This window comes from Mobula birostris, chromosome 28 (genome assembly GCF_030028105.1).
Source record: "Mobula birostris isolate sMobBir1 chromosome 28, sMobBir1.hap1, whole genome shotgun sequence".
Classification (NCBI taxonomy): Eukaryota; Metazoa; Chordata; class Chondrichthyes; order Myliobatiformes; family Myliobatidae; genus Mobula; species Mobula birostris.
Genome location: NC_092397.1, coordinates 5,992,818 through 6,017,647, shown reverse-complemented (window position 1 = coordinate 6,017,647; position 24,830 = coordinate 5,992,818). Strand labels below are relative to the sequence as shown.

General features: G+C 50.9%; 1 protein-coding gene across 1 annotated transcript in view; it reads right to left on the bottom strand.

The window, feature by feature from the left end:
• Positions 1-24,830, bottom strand: part of sf3b2 (splicing factor 3b, subunit 2) — a 78,444-nt gene that overhangs the window by 4,575 nt on the left and 49,039 nt on the right. Inside the window, exons 12-20 of the mRNA XM_072245934.1 lie at positions 23,378-23,605; positions 21,553-21,702; positions 21,022-21,111; positions 18,071-18,178; positions 15,284-15,391; positions 12,222-12,367; positions 5,954-6,055; positions 5,216-5,315; positions 1,112-1,297 (exon numbers count right to left, since the gene is read on the bottom strand). Coding sequence (XP_072102035.1) covers positions 1,112-1,297; positions 5,216-5,315; positions 5,954-6,055; positions 12,222-12,367; positions 15,284-15,391; positions 18,071-18,178; positions 21,022-21,111; positions 21,553-21,702; positions 23,378-23,605 — 1,218 coding nt within the window. The remainder of the gene's footprint in view (positions 1-1,111; positions 1,298-5,215; positions 5,316-5,953; positions 6,056-12,221; positions 12,368-15,283; positions 15,392-18,070; positions 18,179-21,021; positions 21,112-21,552; positions 21,703-23,377; positions 23,606-24,830) is intronic.

The following is a 24,830-nucleotide window of genomic DNA, read 5'->3' as shown; positions in this document are numbered from 1 at the left end:
CAAATTACGGACCTGCATTCCCAGATCCCTTTGTTCTGCCACACTCCTCAGTACCTTCTGTGCAAGACCAACCCTGGTTGGTCCTACCAAAGTGCAAAACCTCACACTTGTCTACATTAAATTCCATCTGCCATTTTTCAGCCTGTTTTGCAAGCTAGTCTAGATCCCACTAACTTTAATAGCCTTCCTTGCTGTCCACTATGCCCTCAAACTTTGGGTCATCTGCAAACTTACTGATCCAGTTAACCACATTATCGCCCAGCTCGTTGAAACAGATGACAAACAGCAATAGACCCAGCACCAATCTCTATGGCTGTCTACTAGTCACAGGCCCCCAGTCAGAGAGGCAACCAGCTACTACCACTCCCTTGGTTTCTCCCACAAAGCCAATGTCTAATCCAATTCACTACCTCATTCTGAACGCCAAGAGAGTGAGCACTCTTATCCAGCCTCACATGCAGGACTTCGTCAAAGTCCTCGCTAAAGTCACTGTAGATGTCTACTGTCTTGCCTTCATCAACTTTCTTGGTAACCTTCTCAAAAAAACTAAGATTGGCTAAACATGACCTACCATGCATGAAGCCATGAATAAACTTTGGTATGTGTAAGTATACTCAGTGGCCACTTTATTAGGCACGCCTACTCGTTAATGCAAAATCACGTGGCAGCAACTCAATGCATACAAGACACTGTCAAGTTCAGTTGTTGCTTAGACCAAACATCAGACTGGGAAGAAATGTGATCCAAGTGACCTTGACTGTGGAATGATTATTGGTGCCAGATGGGGTGGTTCGAGTATCTCAGCTGATCTCCTGGGATTTTCATGCACAACAGTCTCTAGAGTTTACAGAGAATGGTGCGAGAAACAAAACAGCCAGCGACTGGCAGTTCTGCGGGTGAGAACGGCTGGTTAACGAGAGAGGTCAGAGGAGAATGGCCAGACTGGTTCAAGCTGACAGGAAGGTGACACCACACGTTACAACAGTGGCGTACGGAAGAGCATCTCTGAACACACAACATGTTGAACCGTGAAGTGAACAGGATACAGCAGCTGTAGACCTTAAACATTAGGTACCCCCTAATAACGTAAAAGGGAGTGTGACGGGCTTACCTTCTGCTTGGCTGCATGCTCGGCCACCATGTCGCTGAAGTCCTCCTTCTCGACCTGTGCCTGCTGCTCCCTGACCCGCTCCTCGTACTTCTGGGTCATGGCCATGGGGTCGAGCTCCAACTCCTCTGGAGCCAGGGCAACCTCGATGCCCTGGGTCTCCGGGGCAGGTCCTTTCCGACTCATCACCTGGAGAGGGGAAACAGATGCACACACAGTGAGCAGCGCAGTGAGAGGCTGGGATGGGCCAGAGTGGAACGGGGGAGGACGGAGGGGAAGATTATTGGAAGATTATTGGCAGTAGTGTGGAGAAACAGTGGGATTCTGGGACTTTGACAATGTCCACATCCACATCCACGTCCACCCTCAAAGTTGCCAAGCAAGTTGATGGGGCAGTTAAGAAGGCGTACGATGAGTTGGCCTTCTTTACTGGGGGACTGAGTTCAAGAGCAACTCCGTATAAAACTCTGGTTCGATCACACGCCTTCAGTTCTGGTCACATCATTTTAGAACAGACGTGGAAGCTTTAGAGTGCACAAAGGAGGTTCTTCAGCCAGAGGGTGGTGAATCTGTGGAATTTATTGCTACAGGCAGCTGAGGCAGAGGTTGATAGATTCTTGATTAGCCAGGGTATGAAGGGATACGGGGAGAAGACAGGAGACTGGGGCTGAAAGAGAAATTGGATGAGTTGTGATGAAATGGCAGAGCAGACTCGATGGGCCAAATGGCCTAATCCTATAGTTTATGGCCTTACTTACCAGGATGCTGCCTGGATTAGAGGGCATGTCTCACGAGGAAAGGTTGAGCGAGCTGGCACTCTTCTCTTTGGAGCAAAGGAGGACAGAGGCGCATAAGATGATAAGACGCAGAGAGACTTTCCCCAGGGCGGATGTAGCTCATGTTACGCCCTCGTTAAGATTTTTACTGCTATGCTGTAGGTATTTCATTTTAGTAGTTCTGTAAGATCAGTCTGTTCTGCTTTCAGCCTGTTTGGGTTTGAGCTAAAGGGGCTACGTTGTTCAACTTAGGGATGTCGTGTCAGCCGATCAGGATGGTGGAATTGGGAGATGGTTCGAGGGAACTCTGGGCATGGACACTGGTGTGTGGGGGGGTGGGGGCTGGAGCTGGGAGAAGACAGAAGGGAAGATGGCTGAGAATGGCATCCCTGTTGTGCAGATAAATGGCTTCTAGAAGGACGGACCAATACCCCCTCAGGAAAGCTCCTTTGTTCGTTGGATTCTGAGCGACCTTCAGGTGGTGCGTGCTTTAATGCAGACCGAGGGTTCAGCATGCAAGTTACAGACAACTTCACAATGAGCTCCAACTTGCGTGCACATTTGATTGTTTAATTATAATGGGCCCTTTTCTCCCCGTCTTTTCTTGAACAACTCTTTGGTTGAGTTAACGTTCATAAATATACTGTCTTTATAATTGTATGCAGTGTGTGATCTGTTATTTGTTACCGACAGGCAATTGCGGGGGGGGGAAGAGAAGTAAATCACATATCGTTCACACAAACTGGGAGTTGGGTGGGCGAGACATACCAACCTCACAGGTTTGGTGGGGGCCCAAGAAAGGCAGGTTCCTCACCACCGAGTCCAGCGGCTGTAGCGAGGCACCAACAAGCCGCACTTCCAGAGACGCCCAGTAAAAAAAAAAGGGGGCTCTCTTCTCTTAAGGTAATTGCAGGGAAGTATATGGGAGATGCCAGAGGGAGGGGTTTTATACAGAGCGGTGGGTGTGCGGGGAACACCGCCAGAGGTGGTGGTAACGGACTTTAAGAGACTCTGAGAGGTAGGCACGTGGATGACAGAAAAATGGAGGGCTATGTTCAGGGGATCATAGGTTGGGAAGCCATGGGTTAGACTGATCTTGGAGTAGGTAAAAAGATCAGTACAGCATCGTGGGCTAAAGGGCCTGTACTGTTCTACGTTCTCTATTCCAAACCAGGGCGAGAGAATACTGCTCCACAAAGTGTGGCCACACGCAGCGTCTCAAAGGACACGGCTGGTGTTTGCCCTGTGTGTGACCTACTAAAGAGAACAAAAATAGCGTGCGGCCAAGCCAGAACAAAAGGTGCAGCGAACGCACGCTGGCCTCAGATGAAACACACACAGGGCAAGATGAACAAACGCTTGGAAGGCAAGATCAGAGACGTCTTAATGGCAAAAGTTACTGAAGGGGGAGGGAGGGCAGGAAAGGCGTACAGCAGGTAGAAGCAACCACAACAGAGCCAATCTCTTGCAGAATCATAGCGCTTTTAAGACAGAAAAATAAAAGTTGCCATGAAATATCCCTGGCAGTGAAGAATGAGTACCCCAAATAATCATATTGGGAACACGAGAAGAGGGGATGAGGGAAATATTAGAATCAGGTTTAACATCAGTGACATAAGTTGCAAAATTTATTGTTTTGCAGTTCATTGAAATACATTTTAAAAGTTACAGTAAGAAATATCTTAAAAATAAGCCCAAAAAGAGCAAAATACTGAGGTAGTGTTCATGGAGCAAACCAGGGCTTCTCTTCAGAGTGAAGGAGGATGAGAGGTGCACAAAAGCACAAGAGACACACAGTCATAGAGAAGTACAGCACAGAAACAGGCCATTCAGCCCATCTACTCTGTGCTCAGCCATTCCATTTAAGCTGCCTACTCCCATCAACCTGCACTGGGACCACAGTCCTCCACATTCCTCCCGTCCATGTACCTGTCCAAACCCCTCTTTGGTGTTGAAATCGAGCTCGCATCCAACACTTGTGCCGGCAGCTCCCTCTACACTCTCACCACCCTCCGAGATAAGAAGTTTCCCCTCATGTTCCCCTTAAACTTTTCACCTTCCACCCTCAAACCGCGACCCCTGTGTGTAGACCAACCCACCTTCCAGTGGAAGACGCCTGTTTGCATTTACCCTATAGTTCTGTAAACCTCTATCAAATCTCCTCTCAATCTCTATGTTACAAGGAATAAAGTTCCAACCCATTCAATCTTTTCTTATAACTCAGGTCCTCCAGACCTGGCAACAGCCTTGTAGTCATAGTCATACTCATACTTCACTGATCCCAGGGGAAATTGGTTTTCTTTGCAATTACACCATAAGTAATAAATAGTAATAAAACCATAAATAAATAGTAATATGTAAATTATGCCAGGAAATAAGTCCAGGACCAGCCTATTGGCTCAGGGTGTCTGACCCTCCAAGGGAGGAGTTGTAGTTTGATGGCCACAGGCAGGAATGACTTCCTATGACGCTCTGTGTTGCATCTCGGTGGAATGAGTCTCTGGCTGAATGGACTCCTGTGTCCAACCAGTACATTATGTAGTGGATGGGAGACATTGTCCAAGATGGCATGCAACTTGGACAGCATCCTCTTTTCAGACACCACCGTCAGAGAGTCCAGTTCCATCCCCACAACATCACTGGCCTTACGGATGAGTTTGTTGATTCTGTTGGTGTCTGCTACCCTCAGCCTGCTGCCCCAGCGCACAACAGCAAACATGATCGCACTGGCCACCACAGACTGTAAAAATGTAAATTTTCTCTGTAATCTTTCAACCTCGTTTCCATAGTGAATGGATACACATTTTTTCCCCAGGGTAAAGTTTGGGGGGGGGGGGAGGTGCTGGAATGTCAGAGGTAGTCGTGTTTAAAACAAACAACGGAGGGTGCGTGAAACACGACGCTAAAGGGTGGTGGTAGAGACAGATACATTGAGAACGTTTACCAGGCTCTTAGATCGGCACACGGATGACAGAAAAATGGAGTTATGCGGAATGAAGGCATTGAGGTAGTGTTGCTGCAGGGATCTTAGGAAGGCGTTCGACAAGGTTATGAATTGGCAGCCTGCTCTGGAAAGTAAAGCAGGGCAGGTGGGAGGACTTGCACGGTCTCCCTTCGATTGCGTGATTCCTCTGGATGCTCCTGTTCCCTCTCACAACCCAACGACGTGAGTTAGATGCCCGCTGTGATTGGTCCCCTCCTCCTGTGTGGGTGATGGGCTAAAGGATGCTGATAGGACTATGACGAATGGAAACGGATTAGGCGAGATGTGTAAGTGGGCAGCAGGTAGCGGTGGGTCGACACCTCTCCCCTCCCCGCCACGGAAACTCACCGCCGACATGTCGTAGATGTGCGTGGACCCCATCATCGCCCCACCGATTGTTGCCGTCCGCTTCTCCGGCACCGGAATGTACAGCTGAGGGGTCTCGCCGCTGTGGGGTGGGGGAAGCAGGCACACAGTCAGACGTGGAGAGGCTGGTCACCCTTACTGCAGATCCCCCCCCCCCCCACCATGACCCCGTCCCGTCCTCCTCCTGACAGCCTCAACTCCTCACGCCCCCCCCAGACTCCAATGTTTCTGGCCTGGAGTTACCAAACTCCCAGCTCCACCCCATCAACTATTACCCTGAAGCACACCCCCTTGCTGTCAGCTCCAGGAGACACAGCAGCAGAATTAGGCCATCCAGGCAATTTGATGCCCTCACTAATCAGGAACCCATCAACCTCTGCTTGAAATGTACCCAATGACTTGGCCTCCACGGCCGAGTGCAGCGATAAATTCCACAGATTCACCACCCCCGGCTACAGAAATTCCTCACCTCTGTCCTTGTATTCGGCGGGTGAACCCTCTGGTCCTAGACACCCCACTATAGCAAAGTGCTCTCCATGCCCACTCTATCTAGGCCTTTCGACGTTTGGCAGGTTTCAATGAGATCCCTCCCATCACCTCAGATTCATGACCACTCTCTCCCCCCACCCCCACACTCGCGCTCTCGCCCACCGGAGAGTGAGCGCAGGCTGAGGGTACACCAGGCACGGTGCAGGGACCCCGGACACCGCCGTTCCTCACCCATCCATGGCTTCCTCGATCTTCTTCTTCCGCAGCTCAATGAGTTCCGGGGTCTCCATTCCTGCCGGGACAGACGAGAAGCCCCCTGGTGTGATCAGACCACTGCCGAGACAAAAAGGGAGAGGGGGCACATGATCAGTCAGGGTTAGTGCTTTCCCCACAGCTTCGGGCACTCGAACCTCTCAGACCTGGCCGATGCCCATCGAACAGAGCAGCGGCACAGTAGGTAGAGCTCTGGGGACCCGGGTTCGATCCCAGTTTCCGGCTCCGTGGGTCTGGCGGAGACAGAGACCTCGTGCTTTCTTCCATATCAATCACCTCCCCAACCGACCCCCAATGTGTGGGCGAGGGACTGATTCTGCTGGGGTTAGTGTAAACCGGTGGTCAGTCAGCTGAAGGTCCCGTTCCTGAGGGCAGGACGCCAGACCCCACCCACCCCTCCCGGGAGGCACCAGACCCCTCCCCCCCACCCCCCCACCCCATCTGCACTTGGAGACCGACGACAGCAACTTGTACCTGTGGGGCACCATTTGCAAACGGCAGACGCATATTAGTCCGGCTCACTTAGTGTAGTGGGAACAACTTGCAAGTACCAAGTACCAAGGAGGCGGAGGTGTTCGGGGGAGGGAGTGGGGCAAAATATTCCGGAGTTTAGCCACCCCCCCACCCAAAAAGAAAGAATGAGCATCAGAATAAGATCAGGCCCATCAAATCTACTCCGCCACTCAATAAGATTGTGATTAACCTGGCCGTGCACTCGGCCACACCCGCCTGCCCAGCACACTATTGATCGTGGTTTAATTCCCATCTGAAAGGAGCCTGTTCATTCCCTCCGCAGCTGCGCAGATTTCCTCCGGGCGCTCCGGTTTCCTCCCACATCCCAGAGACGTACCGGTTAGGGCTAGTGAGCTGTGGGCGGCACGGCAGCGTAGCGGTCAGCCCAACCCTTTACGATACAGGCGACCCGGGTTCAATTCCCGCCGCTGCCCGTGAGGATTTTGTACGTTCTCCCTGGTGACCGCCCGGGTTTCCTCTGGGAGCTCCGCTTTCCTCCCACAGTCCAAAGACCGGCTGGTAGGGTAACTGGTCACTGATCAGGCCAGCGCTAAATCATGGGATGGCTGGGTGGCGTGGCTCAGAGGGCCGGAAGGGGCTATTCTGCGCTGTATCTCACCCAAAGTGTGGGCACATGGCCAAGTGGTTAAGGCATTGGACTAGCGACCTGAAGGTCGTGAGTTCGAGCCCCAGCCGAGGGAACATGTTGTGTCCCTGAGCAAGGCACTTAATCACACATTGCTCTGCGATGACACCGGTGCCAAGCTGTATGGGTCCTAATGCCCTTCCCTTGGACAACATCGGTGTCGTAGAGAGGGGAGACTTGCAGCATGGGCAACTGCTGGTCTTCCATACAACCTTGCCCAGGCCTGCGCCCTGGAGAGTCAAGACTTTTCAGGCGCAGATCCATGGTCTCGCAAGATTAACGGATGCCTTTATCTCACCAAAATAAATAGGTTGGCGTCAGTGTGGTGACTCTTGCGGGCTGCCCCCAGCACATCCTCGGACTGTGTTGGCCACTGACTTAAGTGGTGCATTTCACTGCGTGTTTTCATGTCCGTGTGACAAATAAAGCTAATCTTTTGAACTCCGCAACCATTAAAACCAAAAATCTATCTGTGCAAAATTTCAGCTGGCAGCCAAAGGCATGACTGAGGGGACCGGACCGAGAGAACTCAGACTTGGAATCGAAGTTTAAGTAACGATATCCAGACAGCTGGATGGACGGTGTTTCCACTTGGCAGTGGCCGCACACGCTGTTAATATCCTGCTCCAAACCATGCTAAGATACAAGGAAATTGATTACACCTTAATTGAAAGCACAAATCTCCAGGTAGCGGTCGATCGCATCACAAAATCATGAATCAGGGAATGCTTTGGGAAGCCAGCGGCCATGTCACTGAAATATTCATGAAGAGATCTTTGCGAGATAGAAGCACTCTGCTGTTAAGTAACATTTTTATCCAGGAGCTGCCTGGGGCTCAAGGTCCCAAGAGGTCGAACACATCGAAAAGCAAGTTGCAGCTACCAGGTTTCAGGCCGGGGGTAGGCTTCTTCACGTAGAGGGCGGTGTGTATTGGGGATGGGCTGCCAGGGAGCAGAGCTGAGGCTGGCGCGTTAGCCACCACGGATGTGAGTAGGAGAGGTTAAGGCAGCGATGGGACAGACGTAGGCAGGAGAGAACCAGCTCACTGGGCTGCACAGTTAGGGCCAAAGAGCCTGCATCCACACTGTATAAAATCAACGTGTGCTCTGAAGCATCCCCCGCGGCAATGCAAGGCCCCAAGAGCACACAGAAGAATTAAGAGCATAAGACGTAGGAGCAGAATCAGGCCATTCAGCCCATCGAGTCTGCTCCACCCTTCAATCACGCCTGATCCCTCTCACCACCCTCCGGCTGAAGAAAACTCTCCCGCATCTCTGTTCTGAACGGATGTCCTTTCATGCTGATGCTGTACTCTCTGGTCCCAGATAAGACATATGCACGGTCGAGGCGGGCACGGCAGTTGGCACTCTGTCGATAAAGTGATTACTAGAGGCTCAGATAAAGACCATTGTGATGGAAGATGGCTGTGACCAGAAAAATAGGGCAGGATAACAGCATTCAGCCCAGAATATTTGGCTGACTTATTATCCTGCTCACCCCCGTTTGTACTGCACTGCAACCTCACCAGTACAGTGTCAGACCTGTCCCCACCGGTACCGTACCCCGGTGTCACACAGTGACAGACCCGTCCCCACCTGGGAAAGTGACAATATTTTCCCCCTCTTTCCCAGGCTGCAAAAGCTAGGACGTACATACTCTGTTAGTGTGACACTATTACGGCTCAGGGGCAGAGTTCAAGAGTTCAGAGTTCAATTCTGGCGCTGCCTGCAAGAAGTGTGTTTTTGTTCTTGGCACGAGCGTGTGGGGGTTCATTGGTCATTGTAAATCGTCCCGTGATTAGGCTCGGGCTATATAGGTATGTCGCTGGTGCACGCGGCTTGCTGGGCCGGATGCGCCTGCTCCGCGCTAAATCTCTAAATAAAAAAAAATTAAATTAAAAAAATCGAAGATGCAGTGGGTCAAGAAGGGTTGAAGATCCAACAGGTACTGGGGAAATATTTTCTGTTGCGGGTGGGGGGGGAGAGGGATGTCAGTACTACTGCTGGCACAAAAGCGGGGGGGGGTGGATGCTTTGCTCTTGCTTAATACAACGGGAGGGGGGCCTTTGAGGGTTCTTGCGTTTTTATCATTCAGCCTCTGGGGTTTGTCTCATGGATGTCTGAGAGGAGTAAGAATTTCAGGTACACAATCCCAGCATCAGAACCTGACATGGATCCCTTCAATGGAGCTATCCTGATGAAGCTGTGGACAACAGTAAGCTGACTGCGAGAATAAGGCCAGAGCCTTCCGGTAGACTGTGGCGCAAATCGACTGGGCCACCTGCACCGCGCCAGGCCCCTTCCTGCGTGGGCTTTCGAGGGCGCACATTTTCGCAGAGTATCGCTCCTGTACCGCAAGCTGCCGGCGTGCGCCACGGCTAATGCCACTCAGTAGAAACGGTTAATCCCACCGCTCAGCCACCATCCTTCCCTCCCTGTGCGTTTGCAACCACTTCCTCTTCGGCCGCTGGGACGTTTAATTGCAAAGATCACCTTTCGCTGGTTGGCAGAGGCATCCCCACAGTGTTAGTGCAAGCTCAGCACAAGGAAAGTGATTTGATTAATAATGGAAGATATCTGGACCTTTGAGGAGATCGAACTCGAAAGCAGAGTACAAGGTTAATGGAAGGATATTCAGCAGCATGGGGGAGCAGAGCGACCTTAGGTTCCACTTCCCACAGCGTTGAAACGTAAAGTTGATAGAACAATTAAGGAGGTTTAACATTTTTTTAAAGAAATCTGTCACGTACGAACTGAAGCACACAGCGAAACGTGACGTTTGCATCAAGTCAAATCAAATCAGTGAGGATTGTGCTGGGCAGTCTGCAAGTGGCGCCAACACAGCAGGCCCAGGGCTAACCAACCTGTGCGTCTTTGGAATGTGGGAGGAAATCAGAGCACATGGAGGATACCCGCACATTACGCTAACTGCTTGGCCAACATCCTGCCCCTACGTGGGGCAAAAAGTTCAGTGATTAAATTAGCCAATAGGATTTGCCTGATTAACTTTTTTTTGGGAGAGAACGCAGGAGAGGAACGGGGTCCCATTCTCCAGAGGGTGCGGGATCGGAGGAGGAGAAAGGAAACTGAGATGAACACGGTGAAATGCTCACAGAACCCAATTGGAGGGACACGGGTTCTTGTAGACAATGGAGAGCGTACGGATAACTTAGTTAGCTAGTTAGCGCACGGCATTGAAGAAAGTTCAATGGATCTGGGCCGTACCCTCCAAATATCCCGACCTGCTTCTCGGTTTTTTTGCGCTACCTTGCTTTCCCTTTTCTATTTATGGTTTATAATTTAAATTTTTACTCTTTACTATCGATTTGTACTCCAGGGAGCACAAAACACAGAATCAAACATTGCCGCGATGATTATATGCTCCAGTGTCAATTGTTTGGTGATAATAAAGTATAAAGCCCTTTCCTTGAACGTTGCGCGAAAATTCCTCCCCCCCGCCTCAGCTCTTCAGCGTAAAACCATTTCAGCACCATGAGTAAACAAAGTGAAGCAAACTGGATTGATTACGCAACAATGAGCGCCAACGATCATGTGCACAAAGATATACACACGTACACATAAATAAAAACAAATAACAGGGCCCTTTATTTTGTATTGTATCGTATTATTGTGTTCATTATTGTTTAAAATATCTTGTCAATACAATTTCAAGTTTATACTGGTGTAAGTTATCGTTTCCTGGTGAATGATAAATTGGCATCATTTGCATTCCTTCATTTCCCTTAGAAGGAACATTCAGACTTTTACGTTTATGCTTACCTGAATCATATCTACCCTAGACATGTTTAGAAAAGGCGTTATTCCCCCGCACTGTCGAGTCATGTTGCTGTTCGGTTGCAGTCACAGTGACTCATCACAAGCCTATGGCGTGAGGGCTGCACTGGGTATGTGGCTACTAACCAGAAGGGTAGGGCAAATCAAAATATGGATTGCTAAATTACTCTGTTACCCAGGTACTGTGAAAAACTTGTTTCACGTGCCATCCATACAGTTTCATCACATCAGTACGTGGAGGGAGGGCAAGGGAAAAGTAGCAACAGAACGGAGAATAGTGTTACAGTCACGGAGAAAGTGCAGCACGGGCCAACAATAAGATGCAAGGGCACCACAAGTTAGAATGGGAGGTCAAGACTCCCATCTTATCGTACTGGTGAGCCAGTCAAGTGGGTGGCAGAGTATAGATACGCGTCTACCGAAGGAGGTGCAAGGTGCCCCCTTGGGCAAGGTGTAGCACCTGCTTAGCTGCCCCCCCCCCCCCCCACAGGATCAGGGTCACATGAAGCATGGGAGGTGGTGGTGGACGGTCGTATGAGCACTGGTGCACATCACAAGTCCTGGTTATGCGGCCGCTGACTCCAGGGTAGGACTTCCTCTGAAGAGTGTTGATAATGGCCAGGGGTCACCCCTCCTGTAAGGACACGGCCCAGAAGAAGCCAACGGCAAATCACTTGTGAGGTAAAATTTGCCAAGAGCAATCATGGTCACGTGACCAAGACTGCCCAGGTCAATACAACATGGCACGTCATGATGATGTCATAAGACATGGCATGTCATGATGATGTCATAAGACATGGCACGTCATGATGATGTCATAAGACATGGCACATCATGCTGATGCACCATTCGAGTCTTAAGACAAGGGTGTAGAAGCCACCCTTGAGCCTGGTGGGACACGCTTTCGGGTTTCTGTGTCACCCAGCTGACGGGAGAGGGGACAAGAGAATGTCTGGGGTGTGTGTGGGTCTTTGAGGTACAAAGTACGTGAAGGGCAGCTTGGTTTCTGTGGCAGAGTGAGCCATGTCCACAACTCTCGGCAGTTTCACGCAGTCTCGGGTAGAGCAGTTGCCTGCCAAGTGCTTCCACTTGAGTAACATCACGGTCAGCGAGGGGGAAATTGCACGCTCTCTGGCTGGAACCAGACTCGAATGGAAGCAAATGAGGGAGGCCCCAGCCTGCCGGAGGGAAAGAGGTTTCAAAAGAGTCACGGGCAAAGACACCCCTTCCCGACCCACACTGCCAACCCCCTCCCCGCTCCCCGGCTGGGTACCTGTCCGCCGGTGTGATGAATCCAGTGTCGTCTGGTTTATCTTCATCGCTTTCGTCCTCCTCCTCCTCGTCCTCTGAGGATTCCTCATCAGAAGGCTCCAGCTCGCCCCAGGGTGTCCGATCCAGGACCTCCTCCTCTGTCTTTGCCTGGAGAGGGAAGGAGAGTGAAACCCTCTTACCCTGTGGTCATTATACAGCGAGGGCGGGGAAGAAGAGGACCCTCAGCCCCTCCAGCATTCCTCTGATCAATCAGATGCCAGAATGTTGAGCAGCACAAGGGGATCTCAGCAGGTCAGGCAGCATCTGTGGGGGAGGAATCAGACCAAGACCCTTCATCCAGACTGAGGAACAAGAGCTGCCATCCAGATGAAAGTTCTCAGCCCAAAATGTCTGTTCATTTCCCTCCACAGACGTTGCTCAAACCCCTCCTCGAGCGTGCCCTCTTCTTGTCACTACCATTGCCAGCCTAACCCTGCCGTGGAATCAGTTCAGAGTAGTGGTGCGTGAAGTTATCCATGCTGGTTCAGGAGCCTGGTGGTTGAAGGGTAATAACTGTTCCTGAACATAGTGCTGTGAGGCCCGAGGCTCCCGTACCTCCTTTCCGATGGTACAAAGTTCAGAGTAAATTTATTGTCAAAGTATGTATACGGCACCACATTCAACCCCGAGATCCATTTTCTTGGGGGCATTCACAGTAAATACAAACACAACAGGAGGAGGAAACAAATGACCAGAGTGCAGAAGACAACAAACTGTGCAAATACAAGAAGAAGAAAGAAAGAAAAAAATCAATCAAGAACATGAGACGAAGAGCCCTTGAAAGCGAATCCACAGGGTTGTGGGAACAGTTCAGGGATGGGGCGAGTGAAGTTGAGGGAAGTTATCCCCTCTGGTTCTGGCGGTGTGGGATCCGAGGCTCCTGTAGCTCTTTCCTGATGGTAGTAGTGAGAAGAGGGCACGGGCTGGGTGGTTGTATGTCACAGACACAATGCTCCCCACCGTCAACCGGATCTATAGAAGGCAATATTTTTTGAAGGTTTTCAGAGCTCCCGACAGGCAGGAGGTGCACAAGCCTGAAAACCCCACACCGGCAGCTTCGAACACTTCAACTTTTCGGTTCCTGAACCAGCCAGCACATTGTGTAGAGGCTCTGCAACCACTTCGCACTGAAATGGACCTCACCTCACCTGGCAGCTTGCATTCCTTCCCCTCCCGGACCAAAACCGACTGTTCATCCCTCTCCACAGACGCCTCCCGACCTGCCCAGTTCCTCCCGGGGGAGGGGTGTGTGTGTCTCCCTCCCTCCCTCCCTCCAGCGTCTGCCAAATCCTGTGTGTTTTTGGGTCGAACTTGATACTTGTCGTGTGAACGCTGTTTATCTGACGCTCTGCACCTGTGATGCCTGTGCATACGACAGTAGAGTTGACCTTGACAACGTACTCTCGCTTTTGAAAGAGCTTTGCAGGTTTATTCTGAGGTGTTCGACCACATTCCTATCCAGACTTGCTCCCGCAGCCACTTGTCCTTCCTCAGTCAGCCTCTCCCTCTGGCGCCCTCCTCCGTTTCCAGTTAGGATCTCGGGTTCATACCTCTCCCTTGACATCTGATGGCCCAATGTTTTCAGCCACGTGTCAGTACCTTCTGGCACTTCCTTCTGCCCCCACACAGCTCCAGCCCTCTCTTTCTGAGACCACTGTCAGTACGGATGTCAATCATCCAGTTCAGCTCCCTTGACGTCCCGAAGCCCAGCCTCGGGTCTGTCTGGAAAATTCCGGTCAACTTTATGTAGGGGGTCAGGGTTTCAGATTTCCCCTTTACTGTCTGGAGAAATCCCCGAGATTAGAGATGAAAGAGATGAGCTTTATATGTCTCGCGTACATCGAAACGTACAGCGAAACGCAGGGTTTGTGTCAGGGGCCAGCACAGCCCGAGTGCACTGGGGGCAGTCCGCCAGTGTCGGCACCAGCACGGCACGCCCACAAGTTAATACCCTATCCCGGTGGGAGGGAACCCACACGGGTCACAGGAAGAAGAGACAAGCGTCCTACAGACCCTGATCGGTGATGCCGGTGTGGTGAAGTATCACGCTGTTACACGACTCCGCCGGCCCAACTGCCCGTGAACAGTGCACCTTCAGCTCAACCCCCTTGCTCTCGCCTCTCCTGCAACCACTCCCGTCCAAGAAGAGTGGAAATGACCTCCCCTCGATCCACGCTGCGAACAGACACTTCCACCACAAGACACAGGAGCAGAATGAGGCCATTGGGCCCCTCGAGTCTGCTCCGCCATTTCATCATGGCTGATCCAATTTCCCTCTCAGCCCCCCGATCTCCCTGTACCCCTCCATGCCACGAATCGATCAACCTCTGCCTTAAATACACGGAAAGACTTGGCCTCCACAGCTGCCTGTGGCAAAGAATTCCACAGATTCACCACCCTCTGGCTAAAGAAATTCCCCATCATCTCCATTCTAAAAGGACGCCCCTCTATTCTGAGGCTGTTCCCTCTGGTCTTCAGACTCCCCCACCACAGGGAAGATCCTCTGCACGTCCACTCTATCGAGGCCTTTCAACCTTCGACAGGGGTGACCTCGTTGAAACCTCATTCTTCTGAATTCCAGTGGTTAGAGGCTCAGAGTCATCAAACCCTCTTCATATGACAAGCCTCTCAACTCTGGAATCATTTTCATGAACCTTTGAACTCTCTCCAACGTCAGCACATACTTTCTAAGAAAAGGGGCCAAGAAAAGGGGCCTCACCAGAGCTTCATAAAGCCTCAACGTTACATCCTTGCTTGGAGGAGACTCTGAGCAATGTAGTTTAACCCTACAAGCAGAAAGCCAGATTTCCTTGAAGTCAGGAACCTACGAAGCAGATGTCAATTATAATTTCCCACTCTCTCCCAGAATAAAATCATAGAAATCTGCTGGGGAAATGCTGGAGTTGTTGCCGCACTAGTCAGTGTGTGTGCCTGCCACTTACAGTAGTGTTCTGGCCGGCTCTGCAGCCTGGCCTGAGGCAGAGCGTGAAGTGATTAGGGAGGTGGAAAGCTGGCTTTACATACCTGAAATTCCAGGGAATTTGTTCCAAACACATCCCCGTACAGCGGTTTTCCAGTCTCGTCGACAGGCGGCTTCCCCCAGCCTCCAGCGTGGTATCCAAAGGAGCAGCTCTGCCAAGGGACAACAACACGTTATTGGACAGAAGCAGCCGCAAGTGAACCAATGTGGGACCTCATTCACAGCCACGCAGACTCACACGCATCGGAAGATCCTTGCCCCCTCCAGTAAATGAAACAGACCTATACTCGCCTCACCCATTCAAATACAAACGACCACTGACTTGGTACAGCAATTGAAAGTCAAGTAGCAAGTTAGCAATGGACTCAGCCCAACACATCACAGGCACATCCCTCCCCACCATCAGCAGTATTGTTGGAAACAGGATATTTTAGATAATACTTTTTAATAAGATTTTTACTTTTTAACAAATTCATGTACTTTTCACACTCACAGGCAGAAAGCGGTATAGCAGCTAAACTAACGGTTTATCACCTTTCTTATTTTTCATTGGCTAAGTATTAGCAAATTACTCACATGACATATTTGTTTTAATTATAGCCTACTAACCAGTTTAATCCCATCTAAAGAATTTCCTTATCTATAAAATTGATGGGATTTTTCAGGAGGAGCAACTTTGCATCTTCATTCCTTTTGCCTTCACATCCATTCACCTCTCAACATCGTTTTTCAGCTTTTTTATGTGTTTGCTTGTACTTTCAAACTGAACTCTTATAATTAAGACGACTCGTCATTCCGGAATACCAGAAGAACCCCAAGGATCAGAAAATAAATAGAGATCCAACAGTATCTGTATTGTGTTGAGCACGTGGCCAAGTGGTTAAGGCGCTCGTCTAGTGATCTGAAGGTCGCTAGTTCGAGCCTCAGCTGTAGCAGCATGTTTGTGTCCTTGAGCAAGGCACTTAACCACACATTGCTCTAGTGTCTGTGTGAGGAGTGGCACCCCACACAGACCTCCAACCTGCGCCTTGTAAGGCATGAAAATGCCCGACGCAGGCCTCTCATGGTCTGAGTCGACGTTCCCTCCCCCAACAGTATCTACAGGAGGCCTTGCCTCCAGGAGGTAATACCCAAAGATCCCCACCATCTGGCCCAAGGTATCTTCTCACAGTTCTCATCGGGCAGGAGGTACAGAAGCCTGAAGTCCCACACCACCTGGTTCAGGAACAGCTACTTCCCTTCAACCATTTGGTTCTTGTACCGACCCTAGTCACTTCCTCAGTATAAGCAGCACTGCGACCAATCTGCACTACATATACACACAAAATGCTGGAGGAACTCAGCAGGCCAGGCAGTATCTACAGAAAAAAGAGGACAGTCGACATTTCGGGCCGAAACCCTTGGGCAGGATTTCCACAGATGCTGCCTGGCCTGCTGAGTTCCTCCAGCATTACGTGCGTTGAGCGGATTTCCAGCACCTGCAGGTTTTCTCTTGTTTGTGACCACACCACAATAGGATGTTTTTGTTCTAATCGTGTTCCTTCCTGTTTAAAAAAAGAGACAATTCATGCAACGCACACAAAATGCTGGAGGAACTCAGCAAGTTAGGCAGCATCTATGGAGGGGAATAAACAACCAAAAGTTTTGAACCAAAATGTCGACTCATTTCTGTATCTGACTGGAGTTCCTCCAGCATTTTGTATGCTGTTCAAGTCTTCCAGCATCGGCAGAATATCATGCATATTATTAGTTTTTGTTGTGAATGTTGCTTATCTGGTGCTGTGTTACTGCTGTAAGACTTTCAGTGCACCTGTCCATACATGGATCTGTGTGTATGACAGTAAACCCCACGTAAGACTTTCAAATTGAATTCCAGCAGCCACATTCTCCATCTCATCTTGCCAACTCCTACCAGCCTCCACGTGTCCCAGAGGAGACGGCGAGTACAGGCAGGCCCAGATAACAGGTCACCGTATGCTCAAATCTACTCAATAATCCCATCTCTACCCAAGCTCATCCACAATTCCACAAAGGAGGGATCTCCTGGAGGCCCCCCCCGACTGCAATTCAACTTCCCATTCTGACATGGTGGTCCACAGCTTCCTCGACAATCGCGACGAGGCCACACTCAGGTTGGAGGAGCAACACCTCATATTCCATCTGGTAGCTTCCAACCTGATGACACGAATGTCGATTTCTCTAACTTTCTGTAATTTCTCCCCCTTTCTTGCTTTTCCCACTCCCCATTCTGGTTCCTCCCTCACCCCTTTTGTCTTCACCTCCCTCTGGTTCCCCCCTTCCCTTTCTCCCTGGTCTACTCTCCTCTCCTATCAGATTCCTCCTTTTTCAGCCCTTTACCCCTTCCACCTGTCACCTCGCAGCTTCTTATTTCATCCCATCTCACCACCAGCTTCCCCTCGCCCGGTCTCTCCCATCACCCACCATCTTGTCCTCCTACCACTCCTCCCACCATCTCATTCAGGCTCTGCTCCTTCCTTTCCGATCCCAAGGGGCCCTCGGCCCAAAACGTTGTCTGCTTATTCCACTCCCGAGCAGGGACATCCAACCTGGAGTCCACAGACCCATGCTTAATGGCACTGGGTCATGGCATAAAAAAGGTTGGTTTGCAATTGACACCGCCTGACCCTCTATGAGTTCCTCCGGTGTCCTGTGCGTTGAAGGTCCAACATATCCCCACGAACCCAACATGTCAGGTCCCGTGTAGTCTGCCAGCTACCCTGGGGAGTCTTCATTTCCTTACGCCCGTGAGCACCCTGCGCACCACCACCCCTTGCCCATCCACTCGAGCTTCCCGTGATCCCGTGACTTACCTCCGGGATCGGCGAGTTCAGGCCAGGAATCTTGAGGTTGGGGTACGAGGGCGGCGGGCCATAGCGCTGCATGGCGATCAACCACGGCGGAGGGACCTTGTGTGAGTTCTGGGGTAAAGTGAACCAGAGAGTTAGAACGATTCATGGACAGTCAGCACCTTCCCCCCCCCCCCCACCCCCCACACCGACAATGGCTATAGCGGACATCCCACCTGTCCTGGAAGTTCTGGGAGTCTCCCGCATATTAATAGTGGCTTCCTGATGCCCGCAAGTTATATACAATGTCCCGGAAATCATTTTTTTTGAGAGGGCGAGAGAGAGCGAACGCGCGCCATGGCAGAGTGTTCCAAAAAAAGAAAATATAAAACGTACGTCACCCCAGACTACACTAAAGTGTACCCCTGCCTAATAGGGGTCAAAAATAATGACAGTGTTGCTCGCTGCAGTGTTTGCAACAGTGACTTTTCTGTTGCCCATGGAGGGTTAAGACTGTAAAAGACATGTTGAGGTGAGTTTAACAGGTGTCATTCATTCATTAGCATAACTAACGTTATTTAAACTAGCTGGCCAGCTGCTAAGGAGCTACTCTATTGCAGACATCCCACCTCTCCCGGAAGTTCCGGGAGTCTCCCACAAATTGACAGTGCTACCTCCCTGAAATGAGATTTTGCAGGGTGGGATGTCTGCTATAGTGGGGGATATCAGAGGTAGGTTTTTTTTTAAAAATATAGAGTGGTGGGAGTGTAGAATGCCCTGCCAGGGGTGGCGATAGACACATTAGGCTCATTTAAGAGACTCTTAGATAGGCATAGGGAAGGACTAGGTTGATCTTGGAGTAGGTTAACCACAATATTGTGGGCTGAAGGGCTTACACTGTACTATGCTCTATTAAATGCTTATTACACCACACTTGCAGTGTTGTGTTCGGTTCTGGTTGCCTCATCATAGGAAGGATGTGGAAGCTTTAGAGAGGGTGCAGAGGTTTACCAGGACGCTGCCTGGACTGGGGAGCATGCCTTATGAGGATAGGCTGAGCGAGCTGGGGCTTTTCTCTCTGGAGTGAAGAACGAGAGGCGACTTGATGGAAGGCTGTCGATCGGCGGAATGGGAATCAAAGCACAGGGGCAAGATGGGATGGCGTGGGACGGGATGCTGGAGAGCAGAGATGTGATTACGGAGGGCAGGTAGGGGCCCAGTGACGTGGGAGGGAAGGGTTAGATTGATCTCGGAGAAGGCTAAAAGGTCGGTACAACCTCGTGGGCCGAAGGGCTTGCGCTGTACAGTTCTCTTTTATGATTCAACTGCCGCTGCTTGTTATTGTATCAGAATCAGGTTTAATATCACTGGCACGCATCGTGAAATATGCAAATACATATGCAATACATAATAAAACAACTACAAATTGCAATAAGTGCGTTTGTGTAGAGAGACAGCAAAAAAGAAAAAAAGTAGTGAGGTAGTGTACGTGGATTAATTGTCCATTCAGAAATCTGCTGCCGGAGGGGAGGAAGTTGTTCTGAATCGTCGAGTGTGCGCCTTCAGGGTCCTGTGCCTCCTCCCTGATGGTAGCAGTAAGAGGGAATGTCCTGGGTGACGGGGGTCCCTAACAATCGGTGCCACCTTTCTGAGTTAACGCCTTTTGAAGATGACCTGGATGCTGGGGAGGCCAGTGCCCATGATGGAGCTGACTGAGTTTGCAACTTTTTCCAATCCTGAATCATTCTCCAAACCAGACAATGATGCAATCGGTACATCTGCAGAAATTTGTGGGCGTCTCTGGTGACGTACAAATCTCCTCAAACTCCTAATGAAATACAGACTCTGTCGTGCCTTCTTTGTAATTCCATCAATATGTCGGACCCACGACAGACCTTCAGAGACGTGGACACCCAGGAACTGGGACTTCAGCGCAACGAAAAGTCCCGTAAAGAGACTGGCTGCGTATGACAGTGACAGGAGAAAATACTGTGGCAGACTGCCGTGCGTCAGAGTGGGCAGCGTGCAGAGATGCTGTCTCGCGGCTCCAGCGATCCAGGTTCGATTCCGGCCTTCGGGCGCCGTGCGTCAGACTTGCGCGCTCTGCCCGGGTTTCCTCCGGGTGCTTCACTTCCTTCCCCACGTCCCAAAGTCGCGAGGTGTTGCTGGGTGAACTGCCCAGAGCACGCCGGTGATAAAAGACCAAAGACTCTTGCGAATTCCCAAATCTGTCCCGTGGAGCGCATTCCGACTGGTTGCATCACCGTCTGGTACGGAGGGGCCGCCGCACCGGATCAGAAAAAGCCTCAATAATTGTGGACTCCAACACGGGCGGCAAGCCTCCCCACCATCATCTCAAACGGTGGTGTCTCAAGAAAGCAGCGCCCATCATTCAGGACCCTCGCCGTGGGGGACGCGCCCTCTTCATCACTACCGTCGGGGAGGTACAGGAGCTTGGAGGCCCTACGTTTAATCGCTTAACATCATCCGCCCTTCCGCCATCACATCTCACGGACAGTTTGTGGCACTACCTCGTGGTTCGCCCTTCAAACCGTTTTGTAACTTCGTTACGTTTAGCGGTAACAGGCCCAACGAGCTCGCACTGGACGGACCGTGTGACCAATTAACCTACCAACCGGTACGCCTTTGGAATGTGGGAGGAAACCAGACCACCTGGAGGAAACGCACGCGATCACGGGGAGAACGTACAAACTCCTCACGGACCAGATTGCTGGCACTGTAATGGCGTTGTGCCGACCGCCACGCGACCATAACTTATAGTAATTTAAACGCCTTGCACTGCCGCAACACGGCAAGTTTCACATGTCAGCGGCAGCAAAGCCGATTCTGATTTAGGATCTGGACGGCGGACACTTCTGGAGCCAGCCCTCTGATCTCCCGGGTTCGCACTGCAGACACCCTGAACGATGAAACAGCCCACCCCAAAAAGCTAGGCAGCGAGGGAATCTACGTACAGCTCCCACCGGCATTCCGAGGGCCAGGCGCAGTTCGTCCGACAGGTCTCCGGGCTTCTTCTCCTTCAGCCGGGTCTCGAACTCTTTACCCTGTTGGGACGAGCAGAGAAGACGCATTCAACACACCAGAGGTTGGACAAACACCCTCAACGGCTTAATACATCCAAGTAAAATGAGATCAACGCAAAAAGAAAAATGGAGTGTTATAGGGGAGGGGAGGGTTAGGCTGAGCTTTGAGGTGGTTAAAAGTTTGGCACAATATCCATACTGTGCTCTACGTTCTACATACGGGAGGCGCAGATAAGTTCAGGGGAAGGACTGAGATCAGGATGGATACAGATGGAGGCGGAGATGCTAAAGATGGAGTACTGGGAGATCAGAGGAGATGCAATGCCAGGGAAGGCGCCTGCAACAACCTTGCCGCTGATTCCGCCGGACCCCGCCTACACTACCCTCAAAGGAGATCCACAAGCCCGTCCAACACAGGGCAGGGATGGAGCCGAGGCACGCTGGGCGCCGTGGCCGACCCACCTCGTAATACAGGTCTCCGTGGATGGTGAGCTTGGGCTTGGTCTGCCACTTGAAGAAGGCGTCGTGCAGCTTCTGGTAGTCGATGTCGATCTTGCCCATCTTCGGCCGCACCTTCTCCCTCATCTTGGTCTTCATGGTCTTCTGCTCCTCCTGTGGGCAGGCAGCAAAACCCAGTTAAGAAACAAGACACTCCGCACCCCACCAAAAACGCTGAGGTCTGCAGTGGGCACCCTCACCCAGTGAAAATCTCAGCACCCACCACGTACAAACTACACCCAGGTCCCACCCTGCTAAACGATGTGGGCTGTATTGGAAGATGATGTTTGCCCAGTCATTGGAAGCATCAGTGCGGATTGAATACACAAGATCCTCAGATTCAGGTTTATTTATCGTGTGCCCAGAAACAGCTACAGGTGTGCTGTTGAAAGTATCAAGAGGCCACAGAGCAGCCAACCCCATAAGACCAGAATTGGGCCACTTGGCCCATCGAGTCTGCTCTGCCATTCCATCATGGCTGATTTATCATCCCTCTCAACCCCATTCGCCTCGCCCCGAAGCCTTCGACTCAGTGCAACACATCACTGGCACCTCCCTGCCCACCGTCGGTAGAATCTACAGGAGGCACCGTCTTAAGACGACAACGTCCGTCAAAGATTCCTGCCCCCCCACCACCACCCAAGCTGTGCCACGATCTTGCAGCTCCCTTCAGGCACAGAATCCTGAAGTCCCACACCACCAGGTTCAGGAACAGCTACTTCCCTTCAACCATTCGGTTCTTGAACCAACCTAACCAGTACCCTGGTACAGAAACACGGCGATCGTCTTGCACTAAAATTGACTTATTTTTGTTCTAATCGTGTCCTTTCTTGTGCAATTTACGTTTTTCTTGTGAACATTGTGGACCTGACGCTCTGCGACACTGCTGCAGGTGAGCTCGTTGACTTGTGCAAATCTTCAGACTTGAGAGAGAAGGCACAAGCAAGCACCAAGTGTGCCGGGTGGTGGGAAAAAAAGACGTTTGCATGCTGGCCTTCGTCAGAGAATGGGCTAAGTGGGTTGTACAAGTTGTTGGTGAGGTGAGGCCGCACTTGGAATACTATTTACAGTTTTGGGCACCCTGTCATAGAAAAAAATAGTTAAACTGGAAAGAGGGCACAGAAGATTTACACGACAGCGCCTCTATTTCCTTAGGAGTCTGCGGAGATTCGCATGACATCTAAAACTTCGATCAACTTCTATAGATGTGTAGTGGAGAGTGTATTGACTGGCCACATCATGGCCTGGTATGGGAACACCAATGCCTTTGAATGGAAAATCCTACAATAAGGTAGTGGATTTGGCCCAGTACATCATGGGTAAAGCCCTCCCAACCATAGAGCACGTCTATATGAAACGCTCTCGTAGGAAAGTAGCATCCATCATCCAAGCACTGCTCTTTCCTCGCTGGTTCCAATCAGGTAGAAGGTACAAGAGCTTCAGGACTCGCACCACCAGGTTCAAGAACAGTTACTACCCCTCAACCATGAGGCTCTTGAACAAAAGGGGAGAACCACACTCACTTGCCCATCCTTTGAGACGTTCACACAACCAATGATCTCACTTTAAGGGCTCCTTATCTCCTGTTCTCGTTACTTATTGCCATTTATTGCATTTGCACAGTTTGTTGTCTTCTGCACTCTGGTTGATCTTTCACTGATCCTGTCATAGTCACTATTCTATAGATTTGCTGAGTATGCCCACAGGAACATGAATCTCAGGGTTGTATATGGTGACATATTTGAACTTTTTTTGAAATAAGAGACAGAGGTGCGGACAGACACTTTACCTTCTCTTGCAAAGCTTCCCTCATCTCCTGGATGCCAGTGCGCCGGATGAATTCGGGCAGCTCGAACGGGGGCTTCTCGATGCCCCGCTTGCCCTGCAGGTACTTTCGCTTGAAGCACCAGTGCCGGGGCACGGGCACCGAGTTGCGGGTCGCCTTCAGGTGGACCAGCAGCTTCGGGTCATGCGCCGTCACATCGTGCATCTCCACCACGTCCGGTCTGGCCACCAGCTGCAGGGCAAACGGCCGGGTTAAACAAGCGGGAAGATTAGCTTTTACTTGTCACACGTACAGCGCATCAACGACCAACACGGTCCAAGAATGTGCTGGGGGCAGCTCGCAAGTGTTGCCACACTTCCAGCTCCAACATAGCACATCCACAACTTATTAAACCTAACCCATATGCCTTTGGAATGTGAGACCCCTGATCAGGACTGGAAAGGAATTGAAGCTGGAAGGTGATAGGTGAGGGGGAAGGAGGAATCGGAGAGGAGAAGACAGTTGCTTCTCCCTCCCCCTTTCCTTTCCAGTCCAGTCCCGACGAAGGGTCTCAGCCCGAAACGACAGCTCTTTATTCCTCTCTGTAGATGCTGCCTGACCTGCCGAACTTCTGCAGCGTTTTGTGCCTGTTGCTCCAGACTCCCAGCAGCTGCAGAACCTCGCATTTACGACCTGTCAGTCACTGCGTTGTTTTTTTTGTTCAGCCTCTCGAGCTCGTTATGTATCAAATAAGGCCCACTGAATTAACCAGGCCTGCTTGTATCATCAAATTGGCCCAAAGACAAATGACGCAGCTGGGAAGATTTTACTCTCCCCGCTACTCTGATTGTTTGAGACCACAAAACATGGAAAGAATTAGGCCATTCAGCCACTGGGCCCACTCCACCATCTGGTTATTTACTGAGAGAAACAGTGCGAACAGGCCCTTCTATTCACGCCACAGAACCCCCACCCCCCACCAAACCCTGATTTAACTCCAGCCTAACCACAGGACAGTGTACAATGAGCAATTAACCTATTAACCACTAAGTCTTTGGACTGTGGGAGGAAACCAGAGCACCCGGAGGAAACTCACACAGTCACAGAGAGGGCGTACAGACTCCTTAGAGATGTCAGAATTGAACTCTGAACTCCGATGCTCCCTAGCTGTAGCAGCGTTGGGCTAACCCCTACACTGCTGTGGGGCTGTTCAAATGCATAGTGTTGAGGTTGGGTAGTGGTGTCAGTCAGCCTTAGGGCAGGCTGAGACAGAGAGCGAGAGAGCAAGCAATCCCACCCACTGGAGTAGATTGAGGCTATTCAGCCCATCGAGCCTGCTCTGCCATTCCATCATGGCTGATAGCACAATTATCAAAGCGGATGGCAGTTCAGATGTATAGCATTGACGCTGGGCAGCAGGATCACCCAGCCAAGAGAGGACAGAGCGCGAGCGAGAGGTGGCAAATCGCAGAGACCC